The 27,592-nt window shown below is 40.8% G+C and overlaps 2 protein-coding genes and 1 long non-coding RNA gene across 5 annotated transcripts in view; 1 reads left to right on the forward strand and 2 right to left on the reverse strand.

The window, feature by feature from the left end:
* The window catches only part of uhrf2 (ubiquitin like with PHD and ring finger domains 2), a 29,386-nt gene extending 10,135 nt beyond the window's left edge, over positions 1-19,251 (forward strand). For 2 of the 3 annotated variants that reach the window (XM_027282181.1, XM_019278337.2), the window contains exons 3-16: positions 471-790; positions 9,902-10,120; positions 10,337-10,446; positions 10,611-10,797; positions 11,386-11,509; positions 12,647-12,754; positions 12,895-12,999; positions 13,147-13,253; positions 13,413-13,575; positions 13,929-14,066; positions 14,209-14,443; positions 14,641-14,792; positions 15,372-15,470; positions 15,596-19,251. In XM_027282181.1, the coding sequence (XP_027137982.1) occupies positions 471-790; positions 9,902-10,120; positions 10,337-10,446; positions 10,611-10,797; positions 11,386-11,509; positions 12,647-12,754; positions 12,895-12,999; positions 13,147-13,253; positions 13,413-13,575; positions 13,929-14,066; positions 14,209-14,443; positions 14,641-14,792; positions 15,372-15,470; positions 15,596-15,742 (2,214 nt within the window). In that variant the 3' untranslated portion in view covers positions 15,743-19,251. The remainder of the gene's footprint in view (positions 1-470; positions 791-9,901; positions 10,121-10,336; positions 10,447-10,610; positions 10,798-11,385; positions 11,510-12,646; positions 12,755-12,894; positions 13,000-13,146; positions 13,254-13,412; positions 13,576-13,928; positions 14,067-14,208; positions 14,444-14,640; positions 14,793-15,371; positions 15,471-15,595) is intronic. The other variant, XM_019278338.2, reaches the window with a different exon arrangement.
* LOC113746451 (uncharacterized) lies at positions 2,662-3,335 on the reverse strand. Its single transcript, XR_003462885.1, has 2 exons — positions 3,245-3,335; positions 2,662-2,901 (listed from the first exon to the last, which is right to left on the reverse strand). It is a non-coding gene; the product is annotated as an uncharacterized LOC113746451 (long non-coding RNA).
* A 2,909-nt stretch (positions 19,252-22,160) lies between the features above and the next one.
* Positions 22,161-27,226, reverse strand: oaz1b (ornithine decarboxylase antizyme 1b). The gene is given in 6 exon segments (XM_010738296.3): positions 22,161-23,299; positions 23,451-23,536; positions 23,913-24,085; positions 24,474-24,560; positions 24,562-24,613; positions 27,001-27,226. Coding segments are annotated over 6 exon segments (654 nt in total). The 5' UTR covers positions 27,126-27,226; the 3' UTR covers positions 22,161-23,168.
* Positions 27,227-27,592: the final 366 nt, after the last annotated feature.

Genomic DNA, 27,592 nt, shown 5'->3' on the forward strand with positions numbered 1-27,592 from the left:
ACAGTGGTGTGGATGAAATTTATTTTTAAGAAAGCATCTCGGACGTTTGCGCACACACGAGTCTGAAGATTAACATTGTGAGTCTCACTAGGACACTGAATGTTTAAGGACTTTCATACAAATAACTAATAAAAGTGATTGTCTCAACCCGTTTACTGCAAATGTATATTACTCACATTACCCTTGTAATTTAATGAGTTCCTCTTAAGTTTCAGGATGCTGTTGGTGTAGTTCAGATAAGTAGTCTAATGAATCAGTTTACAGCGACTTGTAACTTGTAATTGGACAACTATAGCAATTGGCTACCCAGGATAGGAAGAACATGTTTAAAAATCTGACACTCTGTGTTTTATTTATTTAAAGTATATGATCCGGAGCAAATGTGCTAAAACATGGAGTGTTTCTTTAAACGACCCGATAGATGCGATCAAAAGAGACCAGGTGTTATTTTTGTCTTTGTGTCTTCTCAGATTAACGAGCTGGTGGACTGCAGAGACGTCAGCATCGGTGCCTGGTTTGAGGCCTGCGTCGAAAATGTGACACACGCTCCCAAAGGACAGATAACGCCCACCAAGGGCAAGGTGGGCCGGCCCCCAAAAAGGACTAATGGAAAGCTGGAGGCCGAGCAGGGACAGGCCCACGGCCAGAGCCAAACCACAGACAGTAACAGGAATAATGTTGTGTTAAGCTCTGAGAGTAATGGAGCCTCCACCTCTCAGACAGACTCTACAGCGAATACAGAGACCAAGGATAGAGAAGAGGACGTGATTTACCACATTAAATATGACGAGTAAGTGATGGTTCATTTTGCTGCTCCTGCTGCAACTGATAACAAACACATCATCGCAGGATTTTAATAAAAAAAAACGATCTGAATTTAGCATTTTAGCAGACATCTGCGCAGCAACAGTGCGGCAGCATTCCGGTCTGGCGAATAGAAATCATTCTGGATGGTAAAAATGCTGTTCAGGATTGGAATCCGTTAGTGCTGTGGCAACAAATAGTGCCGAACGAATGTGTGCCTTCCTCTTTGCATATGCTGTTTTCCGGCACAGCAGAAAATAGGGTTTCATTTTTGGTAATTATGCCAATGTTAAAAACGCATTTGTGCACGCTGCTGTTGTGTGGCACTAGATAAAAATGTCCACCGAAACATAAATACATGGTGTGCGTGCATGTGTGTGATACTGGTGGCTGCAAACATCAGGAACATTGGTTTGGTGTGTTGGGAATTGCAGCCTCTGCTTTCTCTTGGCAGTCCAGGGGATGGAGAAAGAGAGAGAGAGAGAGAGAGAGAGAGAGAGAGAGTGGGGGTTTGTGTAGTTGATGCTACAATTTGGACTCTATCTCTTGCGCTCTCCTTTTCCAGCAAATTCATTCAGAAGCCCACGTTTCCATGGTAACTCGCGAGTTCTCAGGAGCATTACTTCTTTGCTTGCCTCCTTCAGCTTTGTCTGTAATTGCTGTGAACATGCCACCGGTGAGACATAGCCTCCTCGCTGTGTCTCTCGTAGTGTGTGCCTATGCCTGTGTGTGTGTGTGTTTGTGTCATGGGATGTTATGCCAGAGAAACTCTGGGGTTGTTTAGCAGTAAATGTGTGTTTTCTTTTTAGGCAGACATCATTTCTATTCGACATTCCGCAATCTTCCAAATCCCCGTTTTTTTTTTTCTGTATTTTCATTATTTGCAATGGGACGGGTTTTCCTTCAGGGACAGTCTAATAACACACACTGTTTGGTGTCCTCCTTTATCATAACAAAATTGAATTATTTATCATTTGTTCGTTATTCAGATTATTGTTTTCATATAATGCTGATAGCTGACAGTCAAAGGGAAGGGAGCGAAAGGGAGACGAGAACGACAAATGTCTTGAATTTAAACACAGGACGTCGCAGTAATATGTGATTTGCGTCTTCGACAACTGAGCCACAAATACAGCCCCTGGTTTGGAGCACTGCTGAGAAGCCACAGCTGCAAATGCAAAAGATCTAAACTGTCAGCTTATACTAAATGCGTAGTATCCCACTCCCTGTCCCGAGCGCCATTCCAGGTTTCTTCCATCATTTTGTTTGCCAGAGAAAAGTGGAGGGTGGGTAAGATTTCTCTTGCCGTCCCACGCGTGCACATGCGCACACGCACACACACCCTTCTTCTTAAACACCTGCCTGCACAGTCTGAGAACGAAAACCAGCCCTTGACAAAATTAACAGCCACGTATTTGCATGAAGCTGTTCGGGACAGCATTTCTACGCAATGTAATGAGCCACAAAATCAAAGCGATATGTTGGGAGAATCTCCCTGTTGCTGCTCGCAGGAACTGAGGTTGTGTGTGCGTATGTGTGTGTGTGTGTGTGTGTGCGTGCGCATGTGTGTGTGCTGAGTGAGTGTTGCTCCATAACAAGACTCTCAGATATGTTTCATGGTTAAATCTTGGCTTAGCTCGGCATATGTTTAAGATTCTCTGCGGAGAGAGGAACAAATATAGACATAAAATGGGGAAATCTAATTTATGTTTATGCAGCTTTCAAGTAGACAGTTATATTTGTTAGATGCAAATAGACAATTGGCAATCGTGTGTTTTTAATGTTGCCTTGTATTGTTGTCATTTTCGACACATGAAAGCCATTTAATTGGTTCAAGCTCATGGAAAAAAAAGAGGCCAAAATGAAATGATTTATTCACTCTAAAGGTTAGACAATAGGCATCACATTGATTTCTGCACTGTTTAAATCAACAAAACTGTATATGTTTTGTATCTTTGACGTGTCTGTTATCCACTTTATTATATACAGTATCTCCTGGCCAACAGGAACCTTGTATACAACAGGATTAGTACCAGAATCTTCATGTTGGCAGGGTACTTAGGACCATTGTTGCCCCCCTCCCCTGAGATCTTGACACTGTGGAAGACAATTTTACAAGCACAGGTGTAAACAATAAAATTGATAATGGCTGAATTAGTTTAGCTGCTTCAGTTTCAGGCTCTCAGTATTGTGCGTTGCTGGCTGACAGTCACGCTGGAATATAATAGAGCCATTGTTAAAGTTATTAGTAACACCTGTGCGTTTCTTAAAGTGACAAGTCAGAATGTCTGCGGCGAAAACATCTTCTTTTTTTTTTTTGCAACACACTTGATATGAAGCTGTGTAAATTGGTGTTTTAAGAGGCTTAAGTGCTACTTTAATTTGGCTCTCGGGTCTTCTAATTGGCAAAGATCAGCGTACGCCATGGAAGAGATCTTACCGGTAACAAAAGCTGCTGCTGTTGGGCCGCCATTATCTGAGCGTGGCTGCTACCTGAGTGCCGCTCAGAGAGTTTTATTTGCTGAACTTTCTAATTTAGTAAGTGATAATGAAACAGGGATGAGATGAAGTTTAATTTCACTTTCAGTTGAGCTGAGCCTCGTTCTCACTCGCCCACTCTCTTATCTCCTTTTCCTTCACAGAGCAGTCATTGTTTGATTGTTGTGCTCGAATACAAGATGGCTGACATCGACTTTTTACAGTTATACTGGCGTGAGCGTATACGTTGGTAAAGTGCAAATAATGTGTGTTGTATTAATGCATACTAAATTTAGGCTCATGTTTGTTGTGACTGAGGACATTTGGACGTGAGCACAGGTGCAATTACTCAAATTAATGATTGCTGAATTCATTTAGCGGCTTCATTTGCAGGGCGCTGCTGCTGTGCATGCTGCTGGCTCAGCCATCATTAATGCTGTTAGTAACACCTGTGCTTTTCCTACTCAAGTCACCATATCTGCTGTGAAAAAGCCGACTGGTCACCAGTGTAAGACCCTGCCGCAGCACAGACAGATCCCCGTCATCACTATGCAACGCCTTTCAGTTATTCTGACGGCGATGAATTCTGAACGTTTTTCTGACCATCCATCATCTGTACCTGCTTTTCCTGTGCAGGATTACAGGCGAGTGGATTTATTTGAAAATACACCTTTTCCACAGCAGCCATCTTAACGTGAAATATTTGGCGCATCACAGGTGTTTCCAGTGATACTAATTAAGGTTCAGTTCTATTTGTTTCAGCAGAGACTTTCCAGCGAGCCAACACGGCACCCCAGCCCCACAATGACTCTGTTTGACCAGAATGGAACTCAGCCTTAATTTGTGTCATTGTTAACACCTGTGTTTTCTTACTATTTTATGTCAAAAATGGCCGCTGTGAAATAGGTTTGTTGTTGTGTCATTGATTCATCCGAATGTCCCTGGAGCGCTGTGTGTTTTTGATACTACCACTGGAGGGGGTGCCCAGATGTTGAAAAATTTTAAATTCTAGATAGATAACCAAATCTGAGGAATCATTCTGTCAAAGATTTTTTGTAGGAAACAAAAAATAAAACAATTGTTGTTAAATACATTCATGAGAAAATGAATATATAACATTATCAGATGTTTTTGCTAGCAAAAACTCCTATATATTACACTCTATTCAAAATATTAACATTTATCGTCTTAAATTCTTAAACTGACAGTGTTTTAATCAAAAATATGAATTTGAACAGCCGCACTGTTTGTGTACTTGTCCTGATGTTTTGTAGTGCATAGTGCAGTGGTGGGAGGGATGGTGCACAGGTCTTGGCCTGTGTGGCAGCTGTTGCGGTGCGTTGTGGGATTTGTAGTATGAGTGGTTGCAGATTTACCAGCAGGCCATTAATAATGGACGTATTAAATGTTCTCGAGGGCTTTGAGTTTGACAGAATGTCAAGTTATGCTAGCTCACATGTTTTTTGGAGAGACTGGAGTGAGTTGGTCACATTAGAATAACACGAGTTCAAGTTTAAAAATCATCATATTGGCCCTTAATATCTTCTAATGTCTGTCACAAGACTGAACATAATTTCTCATTTTCAGTTTCAGTCATGTTTTTAAAAAGTTGCAGCTTCACAATTTGGCCTCAATTACTAACAAAGCCGCGTTCAAGAGACTGCAGTCACTTTCCCTCACTGTTGTGAAGCTCTTATATGTAGCTTGTTTAGCGTCAGAGTAAGTTCTGACTCGGCTGCTTATCAGCAAATTGAGGATTTCTCATTTTCTCTGTTGCCTTTCTCCCTCGTTATGGGGACTTCAGCAAAGCACACAAAGCACTAATGATGGTTTCATAACAGAGAAGACTGCAAGAGCCTTTTCTGTCGATAAGTCATGCTCTCTCAGTTTCACAACTGATTAAATATGTTTCTACGTTTTGTTCTGGTACGCTATGCATCGATAAAGGTGTTGGCACAATTTAGTTTTTTGTTTACCTCTATTCCCTCTTTCTACCTCAAGAGAAAGTTTCATTTTACACTTAATCCCAAGCTTTGGGTCTAGCCACTGTGACAACGTGGGCGTAGTCGAGTTAACGCTGCGTGGAAATATATAATACTGATGCTGCAAATGTTCAATGCTGCAGATTTCCTACCTTCAGACTTGCACCTCATTCTTTTTAGGGTGTGTGATATCTGCAGGTGGAATAACTGGAGCAGTGTTGCAGAGGAAAACAATGTATTGTGTTCCCGAAGAAAGCTATTCACGTTTATGTGTAGCAGTAGGCGTGAGGAAGGAGCAGATGAAATGAATTTCACTTGTGTGTATGTGTGCGGTACAAGCTTGAGAACCACTCATTTGTTTATCGTGAGGTATGTGTGAATAGTTTTTACAAAAACAAAACATTTTTGTATGGATGCCAACAAGTTTTGCTGCAGATAAACATTTCATTGTACAAGTGTGCAGAGGATTTGCCACAGAAATACCTTCATTAGAGCCAGACTGACAAATCGACCTACTGTATAGTGCCTTATTGGAGATACATCAGTTAATGGTGTATATATCAGTGATAAGAAATTGCAGAGCAGAAATGCCAAATGAGGTTTTAGGCAATTTAAAAAATGGTCTATATAGTTTGTCCACCAGAGAGTACTTCAAATTATTTAGAAGTTTATTTTTTAACAGTTAAATGTCCTGTTTTGTATGTATCTTGATTAAATGGAACCAAATCGAGATTGTTTAAATCGATATCGGCTGTAATCTTCAAATTTAGCTGGCATACTGGTGGATCCTCTAACACCTTGATTATACCTGGGTGTTAAATCTTAAGCGTGCCTATGTACCTTGTGGTGGCCACTGTCACCACAACTGACAGCATGTATCTAATGACAGTATAACAGTATAAAGAATGGACAGCATATCTGTGACGTCACCCGTAGGTTTTGGAAAAGTCAGCTCAAATTCTGTGGACACTGCCATGTTGGATGTCCTGCTTCTTCCACTTCCCAGCTAATCCAAAAATGGGCAAAGACGTGGATTATCGTTGGACCTGAGGCGGGTCGAATGACTCCTGGGTGCTCAAACAAGCCATCTGTAATTGCACCCACCTTTCAATCAACGCGGCCACACTTTTAATTATGCGTAACTTTAAGCTTGAGTATACATTTTTAAAGCATTTTAATAACATTTCAATATAGAGGCTTATGGAGATTGACTTAGCCAGCCGGCTAAGTGGCCCTTCGAGGAACTGCAGTTTTTGGCACTTACCTTGTTGGCTCCATTTCACAGCCGGTGCAGCAGTAATGTAAACAGAAGAGTCAGAGTGATAAACTTCCATTAACCAGCAACATCTGCCAACAGATGGCAGCTACTGGTCCTATCGGACCACGTAAGGTTGTAGCATCAAATCCTCTGAGTGTTTTTTATTAAGCAAAGAAAGATTTATGGCTTACAAATCCAACAAGAGGAGTAATGTGGCATTTTTTCATTCAGATGTTACATAATCCCGCTTTAGCATCTTCAAATTATCCAGAAATAGTTGAAGGGACATTGAGGTCAAATGAGATTAATGGTGTGGCCACCACAAAACACACATTTGGAATGAACTTGAAAGCAACATCCTTAGAGAGAAGCCTCCTCTACCATCAACCATGGGCAGTTGCATGTACTGACATTGAATAACTGCCAAAAAATGTTTGGCAGCCGTTATCAGCGCCAGAACGATCCAACACAATACAGACCAGTGTTTTCTGTTCTTTAACGCACTGTACATATCTCGTCCGAACAGACGCTATTAGAGTTATTATATGTCATTTTATTTACAGGTGCAGTCGGGGCAAAATCTGAATTGTCGTGTCGTGTTTTCTGAGATGCTGGAAAAACCTAAAAACTTTCTAATGCATGTATCACATTGCAGGACCACTAACCTCTGTTTAAATAGATCGCAGACAGTGGACCTTTCTCCATTAAGATGATTGTAGTGCATCCATTATTTGATTCGGTTACCTTTTTAATGTGTATGAAAGGAATGAAATCCTTTTCTACCGTTGTTGTTGGTGTAGGTCAGAGAGTCTGTCCCTAAAAGTACACATTGACTAAATGAAATGCAGTCATTCGTTTCATAACACATCAGGCTTTGTTAGATACTTCAACTTGTAATATCTTTTTTTTTATTCTTTATTATTGTTATATATCTGTAGGTGGATGTTGTGTCTGAAGTAGGGCCAGTGTTCAACAGTACATAGACCGTGAGCTTGTGTGGTCTTTAAACTTGAGTACTTCTGCTCCCCTGGTGTTCTCCTGTGTTCCCCTTCTGTTCATGCTGAGTCCCTTTGTGCTCCAAGGTTGATATTCCTCTCCTGTGTGTGTACGCATGTGCATGTTGGTGTGTGTGTGTGTCAAGTATGTGTGTTGCTTGTATTCACCCCTCCACCACCATGCTACCATACCCAAAACCTCAGTAATCCCTTGGGCCTAAAAAAGAAGAAAAAAAAGGAAATCCCTCCACTGTGCTCCGGCCTCCTCTTCCTGTTAGTACGCACATGTTGTGCTAAAACACTTACAGAAGACGCTCCTCGGTCAATTTACAATGGCTTAAATAGGCAGCGTAGTCTTTTTAGTAAGAGGCAGGTCAACAGGCCATCGTTGCTTCTGTGTCTCTGAGAAAGTACCCAGTTTAGGCTAAGCTGAGGCTGCTCGATCATGTGCACATTTTTTTTTTTTTTACTTCCCCGTTCTCGTCCCACTGTGTGAATGGATCTGAATGCATACGCTGGTGCGCGGTTAAACTTTGGCGGAAAACATATCTGTGTTCGCCTGTAAGCGTAATTCCAGGTATTGGCAAGCGAGCGAGCTGTCAATTCATATCTGAGTCTGGCCTGATCCTTACAGTTAATGATGATTGACAGACAGCAAACCCGCACGGTATATACCTCCACTACACGTTTGCGAGACAAGAAGACGTTTCAATTCAGACACGTTCAGATCTTCTTTTGGCAACGGAGGTGTTTTGAAAATTGTACAAAATGTGCCACTGGTTTTCTTTCTGGATGTTCAGCGTTTTTTTTAAAAAAAACAAAGAAAAACCTTAAAGACTTGTGTGTTTGTTGTCTTAGTTCATGTATTAAAGGAACAGCTTTACATATTATCTTAGCTTAGTTTAGGACAAAGACTGGAAACATGAGGAAAACAGCTAGCTCGGCTCTGTCCAAATGGAACAAAATCTGCCTGCTGACGCCTCTAAAGCTCTCGTTTCTCGTAATCCGTCCAAAAAAAACGAAGTCTAAAACAACATGTGGTTTTACGGAGAGGGGGGGGGGGGTTATGTGCCACTTTTTCGTGGCCAGGTGCAGTAACAGTCTGGTGTCATTGTTGATCGCCTGGCAGCCTCACAGTGACGTCAAGATTACAAGACTGGCATTGTTGTTAGAAGGCACAAAAGAAGGTTGCATTCAATTTGTGCGAGGTAACAGGTTCAAATCACTTTTCTTTTCAGCTGTAAGACAAATCAGAGTTTTTACAAAGGAAGCTGAACTGGAACAAAAATAAAACACTGTATTAGGACTGTCCCCTTTAATCTGCTGATGCCAATTATCTCAAATTTCCCAAACTAATCAGATTCTGAAGTTCATTCTGGGTTACACCCACCCCTGTGTACTGTTCCTCATATCAAATAATATGATGCATGTATTTACGGCTTCAAATCTTCAGAAATAGACATTAAATATAGCTATGTGGATCTTTTTTTCAGCCTAATCCTGCCTTTGTTTATCTTGGCTTTCCTCACTCTGCTGCCTGATCGAACCAGACTGGAGTTTCCTTAAACATTTGACTGTGTTAACTGAGCACAAACAGCATATGGTGAATACAGTGACACTGCTGTGGAGACTAATGATCATTTTCTGTTCTGTCTGTTTTTAAACACCGATGGGGATCCTCTGAATTTTGTAGAATATGGAGAACCCTGTGATTCCTGTCTGTATGTATGTAATAACTTGGACTAGTCCAGTAGTAATAATAATCTAAATATAAATCCACACATTTATTGATAGTATTTTATTTTATTTTTTGCTTTGATTCATTTCCTGAAACCTACGAGTGACGTCACACAGGCGCTGTCCATTCTTTACATTGTCAGTTGCTTAAACCTTGCACCAAGTCAATGTGATAAACTAAAAAGAAGATTATTTTCTGATGTCCACCATATTTCATTTGCACTGTATTCTGAGTTGGACTGATGAATGAATTGTCTGTAGGTCGTACCGCTGTGGTTCTGGAGAGAACTGAACTGACTTTGGTGATTCTGCGTCACGTTTCTTCTAAACAACTTTTGGCTTTCTGTGCAAAATCTACTTGTATTACATTTTCTGCCCCTCTCTGCTTGTATGGGCTGCTGCAGACTTGCTTGGACTTGCATGTTCCTACGGATAGACAGTTATATTGCTTATGGTGCAGTCTGTGACTTAATGCATTGAGATGTTAAATAGCTTATATCTGTACTTACAGAACACGCTGTTTTGAATAGCTCTACAGTTCATGTCAGCTGCTCAGTGGTAGCTTAACCCTTATTTTAGTGTGAAAATTAGGGTGATGACACAACTTAATCTTCTCCCTTCTCTCTCTCCTCTTCTTCCCTCCCCAGTTACCCAGAGAACGGTGTGGTGGAGATCCGACCGGTGCATGTGCGGCCACGTGCCAGGACTCTCCTTCGGTTTGATCAGCTCCAGGTGGGCATGCATGTGATGGTCAACTACAACATGGAGACGCCAGACGAGAGGGGCTTCTGGTTCGACGCCGAGATTCAGGCCGTCAACCAGACCTCTCGCACCAACAAAGAGCTCCGAGTCAAAATCCTCCTGGGGTGAGGATCTTCTTTTCTAGGTGTGAGGGTGATGTGTCGGGCTCAGGGGGATAACTCTCTTTTGTTTTCTTATTATCACAATATATGCTTGGCTAGTTCATGTTGCTTACCAACTTACTCTATGTAACCTTCTTCCATTCTCTATTTTTCCTGTGTTGATCCATCATCTCTATTTCTGTGCCTTTCTCTCTGTCTTGTCTCTCTTCCTCCCTCCAGCGGTCCTGGAGATGTAATCGGGGATTGTAAAGTTCACTTTCTGGATGAAATCTACCAGGTGGAGAAACCAGGAGCTCGTGCGCTCTCAGCCGCAGATGGACAATTTAAACGTATGCAGAAACTCATACACACACAGTGAAAATAGTGGCAAAAACTTGCCAATATTGCTTTTGAAGGTATATCTTAGCGCAACCATATTATAAGATCACCTTCAAGTTTCTGTTCATACGTGTGCACGTGCATGTGAATGTTTCATTCTTCTTCTGGGATCCAGGGAAGAGCGGGCCGGAGTGTAAGCACTGCAAGGCCGACCCCGACGCCGAGTGTCGCTTCTGCTCCTGCTGTGTGTGCGGCGGGAAGCAGGACGCTCACATGCAGCTGCTGTGCGACGAGTGTAACATGGCATTCCACATCTACTGCCTCAACCCGCCGCTGGCCACTATCCCAGATGACGAGGACTGGTGAGCAAGAGCGCAGATTAGCAATTAGCCAAAACATCCTGTGCTTCACAATCAATTTAAGATGGTTGATTAATGGTGTTCGGTATGAGCTGAAGTGCATTTAAGCGGCATTTAAGTGGTGATTATGGTTAAAATCAATATAAAATAATGACACAATGATGTCACAGGTGTGAGTCTCTCTAATGAAGCAGCTAAAAATGTCTCCGCCAAACAGCAATGATGGTGTGAACAGTTACTGAGAGGTGTAGCGCTTGATGAAACTAAAACATGAAATTCAACAACATTCCTTAAATAACTTTTATTGCAACTTTATAGTGTGCACTTAATTTAAATGTTTAAGTTGGTGCAACATCTGTCTTTAGAGTACTTACTACTAAATTCTAGACTACTTTGCCTTCCGGCTAATTTAGGGTAAGCATTTCCCCAGTGATTTGTGTTTGCCAGAACATGGGCAGTACATCTTTTTATGTAGAACTTTTGCTATTAAACTCTCTCTCTCACACTCACACACACACACACACACACACACACACACACACACACACACACCTGCTTACATCCAGAAATTATTTCCTCTCTTTCTGCCAGGTACTGTCCCACCTGCAAGAACGACACCAGTGAGGTTGTTAAGGCAGGAGAGAAACTCAAAGCCAGCAAGAAGAAAGCCAAGATGCCTTCGGCAACAACAGAGAGTCAAAGGGACTGGGGAAAGGTGAGACCCAGGGGCACACAAAGGTACACGCACACCAGGTGGACTGACAGATGCTCTGTAAGACTTAAAAATGAATGTTAACAGTAAGCCTGGGGGAAGGCCTGTGGTTTCTAGAAGGAGCTAAAGGCTACGTGGGTAAGTATGAAAAACAGTTTGTGTCAAAGAGTTACAGTTTATTAAAAAGACTCATATAAAAGTTAACATTTCAGAATTTTTTATAAGAATAAGATATTCTACATGCCCCCTTTAAACTGGTTTGTTTTATTTTATGTGTTTAGAGTTGTGTCTGTCCCTTTTTGAAGCTCTGTCAAATATTGCATATCGCATTACATCCAGTCAATAACACCTAATATCTACTTAGACAGACTAAGACGTTAGCTCAGGGTCCTAGAGTCGATTCATAATTTTAGTTTGAGTCATAGCAAATACATTTGCATACATACATGCAATACATTTGCATAAATATTAATGTGTTTATTATCGAGCTCCTCTCGTACAGTCGCGACACGTCTTTTTTTTCGAATTACATCGAGACTTTTCACTTGGCAAAAAGTGATCTCACACTAGCTGCTGAGGCAGAAAATGAGACGGAGGAAGACAGCTGACATGTATTTCAAATAGTTTTTAAAAGCATCTGTTTTCGGCATACTGTTAAATATTTTTCTTCAAAATCTCCTCCTCATGGCAACACTTTGAGATATTGTGTGGCTCGTTTCCATCCTGGCCTGGCTGTCTCCCTGACGCTCTGCTCCATGGTGTAATGTGAACAATGCCATTAAGCATGACTTAGCCACTTTCCTGGAACTGCCAACGGAAAATAACTCGTTTCTTTACCAGAATGCTCTCTTTCTCTGAGGACTAATTGAAAACAGCCTGGCTTGTGTGTTTGGGCACATTTAAGCGCTGTGAGTCACACAGCATTTATACTTGGATTTCACATAATTGCAATTTTATAAACCTTAAAATAAAATACTTTTCTTTGTCTTCTCACTTTTGAAATCCCGTCTAGCTACTAAATGGAATTCCGATGGTTTCTGAATCCGTGAACATTCATTACATTCTCGCTCGAGGACATTTAATGGTATTTCTGCGCGTGCAGCTTAGATTCTTTGTTGTTTTTTCTTGATGTAATTGCAGGGTATGGCCTGTGTGGGGCGTACCAAGGAGTGCACAATTGTTCCTTCAAACCACTATGGACCCATACCTGGTGTTCCTGTTGGAACCACCTGGAAATTCAGAGTTCAGGTTAGTTGTTTTTACAGTGCATCACAAATGAATTAAATATACCACCTGTATACAACTCAAAAATCTGTAATTTACTGTCTATATTATATTCTTCTGGATTATATTGTCATATCTTTTGTAATATATCAATATCACTTCAGGTGAGTGAGGCAGGTGTTCACAGGCCGCATGTTGGTGGTATCCACGGGCGCAGTAACGATGGCTCCTATTCGCTGGTGTTGGCTGGGGGCTTTGAGGACGAAGTGGTGGGTTATTTTTATTTATAAATTTCTTTACTAGATATTTATTAATGTCTGTCAACTGGACAGCATGTTATTTTACTCTGGCTAGATAGTATGAAGTAGTATCCAGAATGCTGATCACTGTGTTATGGTTACCATGACCCGCTGTAGGATCGGGGAGATGAGTTCACCTACACAGGCAGCGGCGGTCGTGACCTCTCAGGAAACAAACGGATCGGAGAACACTCTTTTGACCAGACCCTGACACACATGAACAGGTACGGGTTAAAATGGAAAGCTCACTGATTCTTCTACTATTTAAAAAAATAAATTAATTAACAAGAGTAATTCAGTTCTTATGAGCAAAAAAAAAAAAGTCCTATGTCAGACTTGATAAACATCCCTCTGTCTTGTCTCTTAAATCCGAACTCCTGCAGGGCGTTGGCCTTAAACTGTGATGCACCTCTGAACGACAAGGACGGGGCAGAGTCGAGGAACTGGCGGGCAGGAAAGCCAGTGAGAGTGGTGCGCAGCTCCAAAGGTCGGCGCATCAGCAAATATGCTCCCGAGGAGGGAAACCGCTACGATGGTATTTACAAGGTACAGATGGATTTAGTTGTAAACCGAGAGAAATGCTAACTTCGAGTGAAGCTGCTTAAAAATACAAAGACGCTGTTATAAGTGGTTTGAGAGACTCTGGGTTCAAGGCCCTGTGACTACATGAGTGCCTGAGCAAAACATCCAATCTCTGTCACCTATGAGGTTGCAGGACCGTAGCTTACACTAGGTTTTCACCTCATTTATTTTAGAAACAACTCTTTGATTCTTCTTTACCTCATAGACCAGGCAGGATAGCAGTTTGTTAGTTTGCTTGGGGCTTGACTTTCTCTAAAATACCTTTTGAAATGGCTCTGAATTTCATGCATTTAATGGCATTCTGGCTGCATGTTTAGGTGGTAAAATACTGGCCTGAGATCGGTAAGTGTGGTTACCTTGTGTGGCGGTACTTGCTGAGACGGGACGATATGGAACCAGCACCGTGGACCCCTGAAGGACTGGAGAGGATCCAGAAATTGGGCCTTGCTGTTCAGGTGTGTCTGAGTGTGTGTTACACATGTGCATGTCCAGTTTCTAGATGTGAGAATAAGACAAGGAACACAGATGCAATCTATTTCCCTTTTTTAAATAAAGCAGTCCACTTGGTGCTCATGTCTCTCCCTTGTGTGTCTGCAGTACCCACCAGGCTACTTGGCAGCCATGGCTAACAAAACAAAAAAAGAGGCCTGCGCCAGACCAGGTCGTGGCGGCAGGAGTAAGCACTATCCCGGGAGGGGGAGGCCACGGAGACAACGCAAGATCAAGGAGAAAGAGGAGAACGGCGAGGAAGACGATGAGGAGCAGCCGATGGCCAGCATTGAGGAAGAGGAGCCGCAGAGTAACGGAGAGAAGAAGACAACCAGAGATAGTGGTGGGTGCTTTTACAGATGAAGCTCAAAGCAGGTCAGACAAGGTGTTGTGGGAAGAGGACAGGTGAGAACAGCGTGAGCAGTGAAACTTCTTCTTAAGATAGCTTGTAAATATTTAATATCCACCAGCGTCTTCCTCAAGTATGCACCACTGTCTTTTATTCTCCAAGTTTGCTTACTCTTCTCTGTGTGTCTTTAGCAGAGTCGCCACCAGCGGCAGAGCCTCCCTCCAAACGGGTGAAGATAGAGGAGACCTTCCAGCTGTCAGAGCAGCAGCAGCAGCTGATCCGGGAGGACACAGCCAACAAGAAACTCTGGGATGAAGCCATGGGAAACCTTAAAGAGGGACCGGTATGAATTCCAGTACACCCTGACACTCATCTCAGGTTCCTCAGCGCTGTGTTCACAAAGCTTCTCTCACACAGCAGCCTCTTAAAGGAGATCACATCGAATGTCACTGAGGCATGAAAATAAAATTTGTCCACCTTTTTAAAGTCAAATCACATGTACTTATGTCTAAAATAATGTCAGCAGGGATTTTAAATGTATTGGTAATAGTCTTAACGGTATTAAAAGGAAGAAGGGAGATCAGAAATGAACCCTTCTTGCCGGCTGGAGTGTCGGTGTATTTGTTTGATTGACAGCAGCTGGCAGGCTGGTAGGAAACAAGAGACAAAGTAAACAAACATGCGCTGTAGCTACATGTCACTGGCAGCCAGCATGTTGTTAGTGGTGATATTGAAGGACCACACCAGCCTTTAGCTGGACTGAAGTGGCATTTGCAGGTAAGTTTACATGCTGTTTAATGGGCTTCAGCTGATTAGCTTTAAAACTCCAGTTGGATTTTAACTTCCTGAATCACTTTCTTTAGTATTACCGACATATTAAAGGAGTTTTTGTTTGTTTGTTTCTGTCTGCGTACATATAAAGAATTTCCTGCGCAAGATGGAGCAGATCTTCATGTGTGTGTGCTGCCAGGAGCTGGCCTTCCAACCTATCACCACCGTCTGCTCACACAATGTTTGCAAGGTGCGTAGCGGACGGATGAATGTGCAACTACTACCACTGAAAACACCCTGTCCTTGTGTTTTGTGTGATCCTCTTCCTGCTTGTTCTCTCCCTCTCTCTCTTTCTCTCTCTCTCTCTCTCCACAGACTTGTCTCCAGCGGTCGTTTCGTGCGAAGGTGTACACCTGCCCCGCCTGCCGCCACGACTTGGGCAAAGACTACATCATGATCCAAAACGTGACGCTTCAGATGCTGCTTGACCAGTTCTTTCCCGGCTACAGCAAGGGCCGATGAGGTCGAAATCACGTTTCTAAGTAGAATACGTACATACACGCACATAAGCATTCATTCTGTGCACACACCTATACCGTCAAGTACCTAGAGCTCCACTTTAAAACGCATTGCGCACACATACTGTACTTACCCACGGGCAAATGTATATTGCATATACAGCCATTTATGTATACAATCATTCATACACAAGCAACCTCAGTAGGGACTGACCTCATCTGTTAAACTTGGACTGTCTTCATTAACATCACCAGCCTGAAATTTAAACAAGGACATTTTTTATCCTCCTTACTCCTGCCACCTAAACGCACACAAAGATAAACGCACAAAAAGGAGCCCCCACCCACCCCCCACCCCCAATTCACCTCAAGATATTAGCTCTTTTTTTTGTTCTTTTTTTTTTTTGTTCACCAGGTTCCAGAAATTGACAAACAGCACATTGTTTGAGTGCAAATTTCTCCCCGGCAATATCATGAAATCAGCCACTAGACTCCTGCCAACCTTTACACATTTTATGTACCATGTATGCAAGTTTTACACCCAAATACGGAGCTGAGCTACTTCGTGTACGTGCAGTATTCTACTCAGCTGGCAAATAAAGGTGCTAGTTTAATACAGTCATTTTTAGGCACAGCGGGACTGGCAATTTCACAAGGTTACAGAAGACACACGATACGAGATCACCCCCCCCCCCATAGCATTAAATATGAGCAAGTAGGTCACGTGACTGAGAGATGCCCACAGAGTTGGTAAAATTAGGAAAGTCAAGAATTAACATGTATTTGTACATGGAAATGAAGCACACAGTGTTTTATGCCCTTGAAGCACTTTATCAATGACATGTGCCGCAGACTTTATTTTGTAGGTTAATCTGAGCACACACTAGCATCCTGCTAGCTGCTCATGTCACTTGGAATAATGCCATCGCCATGCCTTGAGCTAATAAGAAGCAAGCAAACGTCTCACCAGAGAGATACCAGGGCATTTGCAGAGAACAGATATTTTGGCAGCTGTGTCTGAATGGCAGCGTTACATACTTATTAATGAACACAACAATTATCAACAGGCGCATCTGTCTACTTGGATTTCATTTGGAATAAATAAAAAAAAAGGCATTTAATCCATTAACATACCAAAGAGGTTGTAGAGCAGGTCAGGAGCAAATACCTTTAGAAATATGCTTTAAAAAAAGTCATTTGTAGTGAGAAATCACTCCTACAAAATAAAATACTTCTAAAGTATCAAACTAATTATCATCTTTCTTTAGCAAAGCACTTTTTGTCCCCATTTCCAAGCACCTAAAATGGCACTATTAAATCTCTCCCATAAGTGCTGTTGAAAACCTCTGATACTATTGAAATCATTATAAAACATTAATGTCAAGACATTTATGAATGAAGTTCTCGCTTCACTACTTTAAATGAGTATGTTTTACTAGAGAAATATTGTAATTGATGTGATAAATTTCAAGCTTAACACGCAGCTCCCTGAAATGCTCGAGAAGCATGTGGTGCTTGTGTAGAAGGGCACACTGGTTTCACACCGGTGTTACCAAGCAACCACAATCAAGCCACCAAAGATGGTTAGCATATATTGTGCTCAGCAGATATTCATCCACTGTCGGTGTTTCTGTTAGATTTAGAATAGCTTTAGATATCCAGCACGATCTGCTTCTCCGTCATTGCGGAAAAAGCAGTGTGACGAGCGATTGCACGGCCAGGATGATGTGAGTTATTTGTTGTCGCGTTACATCCGATGGAGAAAATGGAGCCAGGTGGTGAAAAAAAGAGGCAATTTATTTCTATTCCCTGACAAAGAGCTTTCTAATCAACACGATGGTTATGTGGGTGTAGTTATATGGACATCATCAGAGGTTCAGGGATGCCACAAAAATGCACTGATACTGTCATGATACTGCCATTGTTTTTGACCAGACCAGAACACTAGAACAAGACAACAGGAGATACATAATACTTTTTTTTATTGATTCTTTTTTTTTAAAAATTGGTACATTGGCAAAAGTTGGCATCCAGTGCCCAGTTAGTTTCCGAATGTTAACTGTCAATCAGAAATTTACTGATTTTAAAATTCTAATTTTGTCTGTGTTTAAACATTTAGTGCTTAAAAATTCATAGCCCTCAAGGTTAAGCATTGAAAAGGTTTTGTTCAGTTCAGAATCAGATTTTTGACACACGTGAGAGTTCACTGGTTGTATTTCAATACATGTATGTTTCAGTAGACCTGGATACAATGTTATGTTGAAAATATAGTAGAAAGCACTTAAGGTCAGAAAGCAAAAGGCAAATGGATCTCCACTGATTTAATCCTTATAGTTTATGTTTGTGTTCCGGAGACGGAGGCAAGTTTGAGATATTACAGGAGAAAACCTGAAAGCATACACACGTGTCTGTGCTGAATACGTAGATCTTAAATACGTAAAGACAGAAATCGATTTTTTTTTACACAGTTTGTTCCAAAGAAAACTAGTTCTTTTATTTTGGATATGCTGGATACCATTAGGAGCATTTGTGACACAAGGGTAATATGTTGTAATGCAGCGAGCCTTGGTTTAGGATTTTGTTTGAGTTTTCTGGCTACATTAGTTTCATAAAGCTACGTGGATGTTTTCATGTGTCAAACCATGGTCCGAAATATAAATCGGCATTAAACGGCAGCTGTGAACACAGGCTTTTTAATTCTTGTACAACAGGCCTGAACAAAGCTCAAGACTATTTCTTGAATATTTTTAAGCTACTTTTGTATGCTTACCTTTACTATTCTGTGGATCCAGCATGACCAGTAAAGATCTGCCCACGCCAAACCTTTATAAGCCCACTATAAGTATACCTCCACCTTTGTTGTATATTATGCCCCAAATAATTTGATAATCTTAAATCTTTTTTAGCTTTGTTACCATGTAATGTCCACTGTACTCATATGTGTTCAGGTGTCTTCATGTGTAATACAAGCAATCCTCAATTAAAATTTTTTTTTCTATCTCGAGCAACTGACATGGAGTCACATATTTTCCGGTGCTGATATGGTACTTTAAAATGTCCTGGGTTGGCAGGTCTGATAGGAGTTAAAACAACAATAAAAAAAAACATCTCATGGAGCAAAATCTCTGCACTGATTTGCGATCCAGACCTGGAGGGCGCTGAATTTCAGATCACGTATCTCAAAAATGGTTTCAACTGTTCAGTTGCTTTTGTGGGAAACTGTAGCCCCCACGTTCACCGACATCATCACGTTCACCTGTACCTGCCTCCGAAAGGCGTCACCATGTTTAGTGTAGAGCAGAGCTGAAATAACACGCTGCTGTACACTGTCCGTTTATTATCGCTCTCGTCAGGTCAGAGGTCGAAAACTGTCTGTCTGACCACCAACACCACCACCACCCTCGCGGTTGTTACTGTCACTTCCTCCCCTCTCATTGGCCGGCTGTTTGTTTGTGGTGATGTCCTTGTTTCTGTTCAATCATTCAGGATTTTTTTTTTTTTTAAATCAACAACATGCAAGTACAAATGCTACTATGGTCTTTAAAGCTAACTGTGATGTGCATTACTTCCACTGTTGCTCAATCTTGTTCAAAGATTATTTTCTTCCTGCATTGACTGGCAAGCCTAATAGCCCTCGTTTCTTTCTCTGCTGTGACCTTCGCGCCCTCTCCTCCTCCTCTCTCCGTTGTCTTCTGCCCTCCGTGAACCTACAGTACTAACAATTTTTTAGACGTCTTGTGGACGCTTGGCTTCAGTGCTGTGTTGTTTTTTTTGTTTTTTTTTATTGCACTCTATTGAAGAAAAAAGTTTGAAAAAGTCGCATTTAATTTTCCTAGAATGCTTACTATTATCTATGTCTGTAAGCCATTTTTCTACCATTTTAGTTGCTTCTCTTCTATTTTAATCATTAGTCATTTTTATGTGCTGACCTCAAACATTTGCAGCATATGCCAGTCTGAGGAGTTTCATTGCTTCATATTGTGATCTGAAATTTTATACATGTCATAATAATACTTGATATGTACCTATTAAATATTTGGATTCCAGAAAATAAAATGCTTCTTTTCTTTTTGTCCCGTATTCGACCGATTTCATGAAGCTAGTGACTTATTGGAGCAATACTAATGTCAGCACCGTGAAATTAATATCTAAAGTGGTCAAGCAGACGATTTCCACTCCCACTCCAAAATTAATTTACAGGGATTTTAATCGCTGCTCTCTGACATTAGGCCAACTAATTATAGTTTTTTCATAGATGAATAATATAATTCTCTTAACCCATTAGAGACATACGTAATCTCTCTATAGTTTATTTTTGGATACTTTGTTCTGAAGAATCATCTTTTTTTCAGAATTATTTTATTTTTATTTCTTGATACAAATGGTGCCTTTATTTTTCTTCCATAGATATACTAAATGGGCAGTATGTCTTTGCTATATTAAAAAAAGTTCCATAATGATTTGAATGAATGACCTGCTTCGATTAAAAAATAACTTTTCAAATTGAAGCAGGTCTCTAGCAGACTTCCTTGTGTCTACATGCAACAGTAACTAAAGTTAGTTTGTTATTAATTCACATGTTCTGCACACTGAATACTGAGAATTCAAATGTTGCTTTCTCGTCATTATTTAGTTTTAACATGATCTAAGAAGGTATCAGAAAAGATTGGACTAAAGTTTTGACATGTGCTGTCAAACAACATCACTGTACGATGTTTTGCCATTAAAAATAGACCACATTTATTTTATGAGTAAGTAACATCATAGCGTAACGCTAGTTACTCTGAGCGTTAACTATAAACTTGACTGTTGTCGAATAGACCTTTTTTCACAGCAGCCATTTTGACATGAAATAGTCGGGTCACCACAGGTGTTTCCAATGATGCTAATTAAGGTTCAGGTCCATTTATTGTAGCAGGGACTTCCCAGTGAAGCGACATACAGCACCCTGACTGTTTGAACTGAATGGAACTCAGCCTTAATTAGTATTATTGGTAACACCTGTGTTTACCCTGTATTTTCATGTCAAAACGGCTGCTGTGAAAAAAAAAAAGGTCTATTAAATAGTTTCCTCTGCGTAACTTTGTCACCTTAATGTCCGCTTCAACAGCAGGACAACTGAACACCCCACTGTTACCTTATATCACTCCACCAGTCTTAACCATAATTTACATTACTGGCAAGGCGTACCATAATATATAGTTCCTGTTCTAAGTGAAGCAATAAAATACGTTAGTTATTATTAAACAAATGATGCCAATTCTCTAAAATAAAAATCTTATCTCATGTTACAATAATTAGTACTCACAAATGATGTTATGTCAATTAAAAATCAATAGCACCAGTAAAAAGCGCAAGTGTAAATAATAAAATGAATAAAGGCTGAGTTCCATTTAACTGCTTGACTTTCTGAAGCACACTGCCTCAGCTTTCTGGGACATTTTAGTGGAACAGAGCCATCGTTAATGTTATAGGTGACCCCTGTGTTTGTCCTGTTGTGAAGTCAAAATGGCTGCGCTGGAAGAAAAAAAACATGTAACACAACAATTTAGCCCAATCGAGAGAAATCGGTGTTTATTCTGCACAACCACACAGGTGTTCTGAGTTATCGCCGCTCAGGTTTTGAGGGTAGGCAGAAGCATGCTGGAAATATCAAAAGGTAATCAGACACTGTACTGATCATAGAGAAGTACACAATCTATCAAGCACAGACTGCACACATACTAAAAAACTGTGTGGGTGTACTATGGCCCTGAGCTCATGTTAGTAAATCATACAGGGTGAGCAGTCCAGCACAGGATTCCTCTCCATGTGCAGCTAATTTGAGTGAAGTGAGAGTCTATCACTCCATCATTCTGAGATCATTCATACCTCACCAGGCCTCCTGTGGCTGAGGCTTGAGCAACACATTGGTTTGTATAACTGCAGATGCATCTAGAAATCAGCTGTTGGAGTGGTCATATGTAAGTTCAGTGTCCTGTGGAGCCTCCTGGTGGTGTGAAGACACACAGGACATGTTATGTTATATCTGCCCTACTGCTCTTGTGTAACTGACCTGATTTTCTTTAGTTTGTGTACACTGAGCAGCAGTTGTGTTGGGTACTAGTTGAAAGTATGACCTGGGGCCATTAAATGTGTTTTACAGTAGACTGTGTTAGGTAAGAAGGATCCATATAAACAACACTTTATTTCATAATAGCTGTATGCTTCTCTAAAATCCATCATGCAGCAGCACTCTAGTGCACCTCCAGCAGTTTCATCAGGCAGAAAAATGATCCACCCCAGGCTTCACACAGGCACATTGAATGAATTCACTCTCTGGATATTTAATTATAGCAATAAAACAGGCCTGATGGAGCGCTTAATCAGATTCTCTTCCAACCCAAAGTAAAGATACGTCTGAACACACACACACAAAAAAGTTTTGTTTGTTTGTTTTATTATCACAGAAGCACAACAGGTACCACTATGCAGGTGAACAACAAACTCAATACTATCATGAAAAAGTTAAAAGGAATGCTAATCTGGAGAAACAAAAACAATCCAATCATAACATCACAGCATTTTTTTAAACAATCTTCAAAAACAAAATACTACAATATTGTCAGATATACATGGCATAAAGAAGCAAAGCACTTTGGATTATTCACTTTCCTTTCACTTTGTACCAATTCACTCATTGTAGGATCTTTAACTTGAAACTGAAGCGCCTACTTCAGACATGCATTCATCTTCTCCGCTCCGGCTCTAGACTAAATGGTTTCACTATTCAGCTATGAAGTACCAATTATTGGGGCTGTCACTCAAAAGTAACAAAAAAACATCCTATCACTTTTAAGAGGATATTAGTGCTACAAAATAAAACTGGTCCCACTGAAATGTATTTTGTAATTCAATTCAGACAGAATGGAGACAAGGGGACAAATTTAAAGTCATTATTCAGCCAATCAAAAGAAAGCTGGAGTACCCGAGTGTAAACCTGATGACTTTTTTTATTGTACATTCAAGAAATGAAGAATCCGCCACCATAATCTATCGTAAAAGGAAATATCAATAAAAACAAAGACTTAGGAAGAAATGGAAATTATATCAGAATTTAACTTATAGCTATGACAACTGCAAAATGATTGTAAGTCCATAAAACAAAGGTTCCCTCCTTTTTTTTTTTTAGGTGACAACACTGATTAATCTTCGACAAAACAGGATAATAATACACACAAAGATAGATGTTTGAAACAGGAGATGCACATCTTACATATTCCCTTGAACACAAAAAGCATGGGGGAAAAGGAATACTTGCATACAGAGAGCTACCACAGAGGATTTAACCCAGACGGTGGTGTATATGAGTAAGCTGGGAAGGGATGGACAAACATACAATGGGAAGAAATGGGGGAAGTAAGCAGAGGGTGGAGGGGCTGTCCAGAGCGTTACTCCTCGTCCGAGGAGTCCCTGTCAAAATTGTAGGCCATGAAGAAAACGTCGGGTCGAGGGGGGACGAGGGCATGGCCCGGTTTCACAATCTCAAAGCCCAGGAAACTGAATGTACGCACCAGTTTAGCTGAAAGAACAAGGTAGGGAAAAAAAATATCAGGTGTTAAGATGCAGTATGAGTCACAAGGTAAAAAATAAATTATGTAATCAAGGTTGTCTGGATGTTCGGACAAAAAAAAGAAAAGGTGAGCTGGGAAAAGGGGGCTGTTGGGACCTACCACGATCATCTCTGTTCTTGTAAAAGCAGACAAACACGCTAACGACTTTCAGATGTTCTTCAGCATACTCCAAGAGAGCCGCAAAACTGGGGGGAGAACAGAGGGCAGCTTAGGTTAGAAAAAAACACAAAAACTGGCTGAATATCATGCACGTCCTATTGAAAAAGAGGTGTTTTGTACTGATTGTAAAGCTATTTTACCCTGATGTTTTTAACGTGAGGCAACCTGAATCTCTAAATTCAGGCTAATAATTGAGATTAATGTGTATTTAAGGCTTGAGAATCTGCAGACTGCTCCTCGTCATCATAAAACAAACACAAAAAAAAACACAAACATCATATTATTTACTTGTTTTACTCGTGCTTTAAGTCCTTGTTTACTCTGGTGTAAGTGTGCCACTGTAAAGACCTAACGCTATTAATCCACTTGAGCCCTTTCCTGTTGCTAACACTGCGATCTCACCTCTCCTTGCTGCCTTCAGGAAGAGGGTCAAGAGGTATCTCCACATAGAGTGCGCTGCTGCTTAGGACAGCGTCCCACTGTATTGTCTTGGCAACGGTGGGACGACTTTGGAAGTGGAGTATCCTGGGGCGACCGTTACCTGCTGGCTCCTCCGTTACAGTCAACTTTCGGTCCTGAAAACACAAACACTAGTAACACATCTGAGAACAGTGGTGGGTGACAGCGTCATGAAGATATTATGTTTCTCTCTATGGTCCAATTTCAACTGAACTAGCATGGAAATGTGGCCAAAACAATTACACGTACACATGGGCTTAGTTATTCTGCTTGTAACTCTGGTCAAGCAGTGAAACTGAGCCCTATAAATAAACTGAACTCTGAGAGGAAAAAGAAATGAAATGATGTGCCACTGCTGAGTGTGGAAGATTGAGTCGAATAAACCCTGGTGTGCCTTCCACTGCATCATGTGACAGGAAATGGTTTCCGTGAGATGGAGCTCACATCTCTTCCTCTGAAAAGAACCGACTACGCGTCTGTGTGCGTATGTGTTTCTACACTTACTGAGTAGAGTGGCCGAGCTGAAGGAGTGTGATCCCGCGTGCCATTCCCTCGCCCACCTGGGATCTTCAGGGGTGGGAGAGGGGCATCAGGAGCACCACAGAGGCCCCGGGCCGCGGGTACTACTACAGTGCAGGGAAAGACTGGAGGGGAGGACAGAGAGGAGAGAGGACATTATTACAACACTGTCAGAAAAATCACAACCCACTGTACAAAGTGCACAAAAATACACCTACAACCTCAGTGTCATGCAGCTCAAACGATATCAAATATGGACTTTGACTAGCCGCCTCTTTAAATTAAATCATGGAGGATGTTTACGTCACACGGTGTGCACAAGCAAAGAGATCCTTTGACCAAAAACAACATATAAACCAGAGTCAGCTTTATAATGTTGTTCTCTGGAGGTATGCTCTGATTCTGTGTTCAATAGCTCGTAAAATGTTAACATCTAAGATGTTTTGAAGTTTGAGTCAACATATTTTCAGATTACACCTCAGCGCTCCAGGCTGCCACTTACATCTCACAAAACAAAAATAATAAGCACGTACTGTCGCACTGAACATATTTTGACTGAGAAGGATGCACCTTCGAATTATGATCGTGCTTTGGTTCCTATCAGGTTTGAAAGCACTTCTTCAATTCTTTACAAAAACGTCAATGGCAGTTTGTGATCAAATGTTACATTATCCATTACTGGTTAACAAAAACAAGTTTTTCCACATTGTAAACTTGTAAACAATACAAAGCTTGTAACAAATAACGCTTCTAAAACCTCAGTCCACAACATGTGTTACACGAGCAGGCCTGGGTGTTCTTTCAAACCACTTGCCCAAAACAATGGCGCTGTGTTTTAAGAGTTGTTAACCGAACTTTTTAAGAGCTGTGCACTAACACAGCAAGATGTGGTGAGAGGCAACAAACCAAATGGATTTGCTTAAACTCCAAACATCTCATGTAGGTTACGGCGTTGTCAGAGCCGCTAACGTCTGCCAAATGCCCACAAACGGAAACCTTTGTTGTGCCACGGCTTACCAAACCCTACACATGTTGTGTATTACAACAGGGCTGCAACTAACGGTTACTGTCATCCGACACATTCAGCACTTAGTGCCTCAATTAATAAATTATTTGTTATGGATATAAACTGACAGGAAATTTGGACACTCATTGAATTTTCCTAAAATGCAAGCTGATGCTATAGAGTTGAGACATTTGGGATTTAGTTCATTTTAGGGGTTAATTTATTTTTTTAAACAATTAACTGATCAAAATTAGAGCTGCTCAATTAATCTGATTAATTTTTTTATCCTTTATTTTGTCTGTGAAATGTCCGGCAGCCCAGGGTGATGTTGTAAAATATATATGCATTTATAGATAAAGAATAAATAAAGGTATAAGATAAAAGTGAATAAATTAATTTTCTGTCATGTGATCTCTTCTCAGCTATTTTATATATAAATATTATACATTTACATATCATTTCAGGGTCATTAAGGCCTGATTAAACCCTACAAAGATTAAATTAACACCAATAATAATAATAATAATAAATTAAAATAACACCAATAATAATAATAATGTCTCCCTCCGGGGATTGATCTGTTTACATGTACCGCTGCGTCACCTTGCACGGTAACGTCCTGTCGTCACGAGCCTGCTGCGGTAAACTGTCAATTGCGTAATAATCCAGCTGTGTCAGCTCACGAGATCAACGTGGCCGGTAACGTGCTCACCTGACGACTTTTAATGGCAGATTTTATAACCTGGTCCCTTCTTTTTTTTTTTTTCTTTTTTTTGTCTCTCCTTACATTCCCCGGTGCCGTCAAATGGCACAGTTAGGTAATAACGTGAGATAAAGATAACGTATCTTCCTTGGAGGATTGCTGATCACGTGGTGAATCTTTAGTTTAACACGTGACAAATAATATTTAACGTAACCAATGTCAAATAATTGACCTTACGTTCATCTCGAGTCGTAAACAATTTTTTCCTTAGACACGGAAGTCGGTTTGGTCTTTAAACAGGCTAACGCGTCAACACACGACACGATCATAATTAAACGTCTGTCGTCAGTTTAACTTCTCCAGTGTCTTACACGGCGAATTAAACTAACCAATTATCACAATTACTACCTGTATTTGTATCGCTTAGTTGATGTTAAAGATACTCGAAGTGTTGATGCTAGCGGGTTAGCCCGCTGACGCAGTGACGTACCACAAGTTCGTCGATGTTCGCAGCTAACGGTTGCTAATGCTAACTCAAGTTGTCCCGAGTTAAAGTCTAATAATTTTAACGTGACACTTTTTTAAATTCGGGTAATAACCATGACTGCAACGCAAGGTAACAATGGGGCTTTTGTGATATGGTGAATGATATTTTAAAAAACTCGAAATATTTAAAAAGTAAAACGCGTTTTACTTCCGCTTTCCGTGGCTGCTAACTAGCTTAGCTTAGCTTAGCCACCCCTCCCCCACACGGCGGTTAGCCGCGAGCTAACGCCGAGCTGTTTTTCTCTCCTTTCACTTACTTCCCAATCATGTCACAGATACCGCTACTCAAGTCCGCCATGGTATTTAAAGACTGCTGTTTTCCTTCTTTCTCGCGAGCAAAGCAATGACTGTTTAGGATCCGCTGGAGGTTGGATTTTACCATCCGGCCTCGGGTAGAGACACGACGGGCTGACTGCTCTCTGCTATGCTCTGCTGGGTAGTGGTCGGTCGGAGAGTCGGAGCTGGTAGAAAACACAGCGAGTCAAGTCACCTGCAGTCACAGCCACACGTTTCCGTTATAGCTTCCCTTTTTTCCGGCTTCACACTAAAGTCGGATGAATTTGATTATATATATTTTTGATATATATATATATATTTATATTTTGTTCTTAATACATGATTACTTATTTAAAACCCACCTCTTCTCATTGGCTTTTAACTCCATGTAGAGTGTTGATTTTACGTGTATACATGCATATTTTTATTTACTTTTATCTTATTTATTTTATCTTGTGCTGTCCTGGTCTTTTATTTTATTGTTTCTTTTATCTTTCTATTATCTACTTCATGTTTTCACTGTGTTTCTATTGTGTTATTTATTGTATTTTATTTAGTTGTACAGCACTTTGA

The sequence above is a fragment of the Larimichthys crocea genome, chromosome IX, assembly GCF_000972845.2.
Source record: "Larimichthys crocea isolate SSNF chromosome IX, L_crocea_2.0, whole genome shotgun sequence".
NCBI classification, from domain to species: Eukaryota; Metazoa; Chordata; class Actinopteri; family Sciaenidae; genus Larimichthys; species Larimichthys crocea.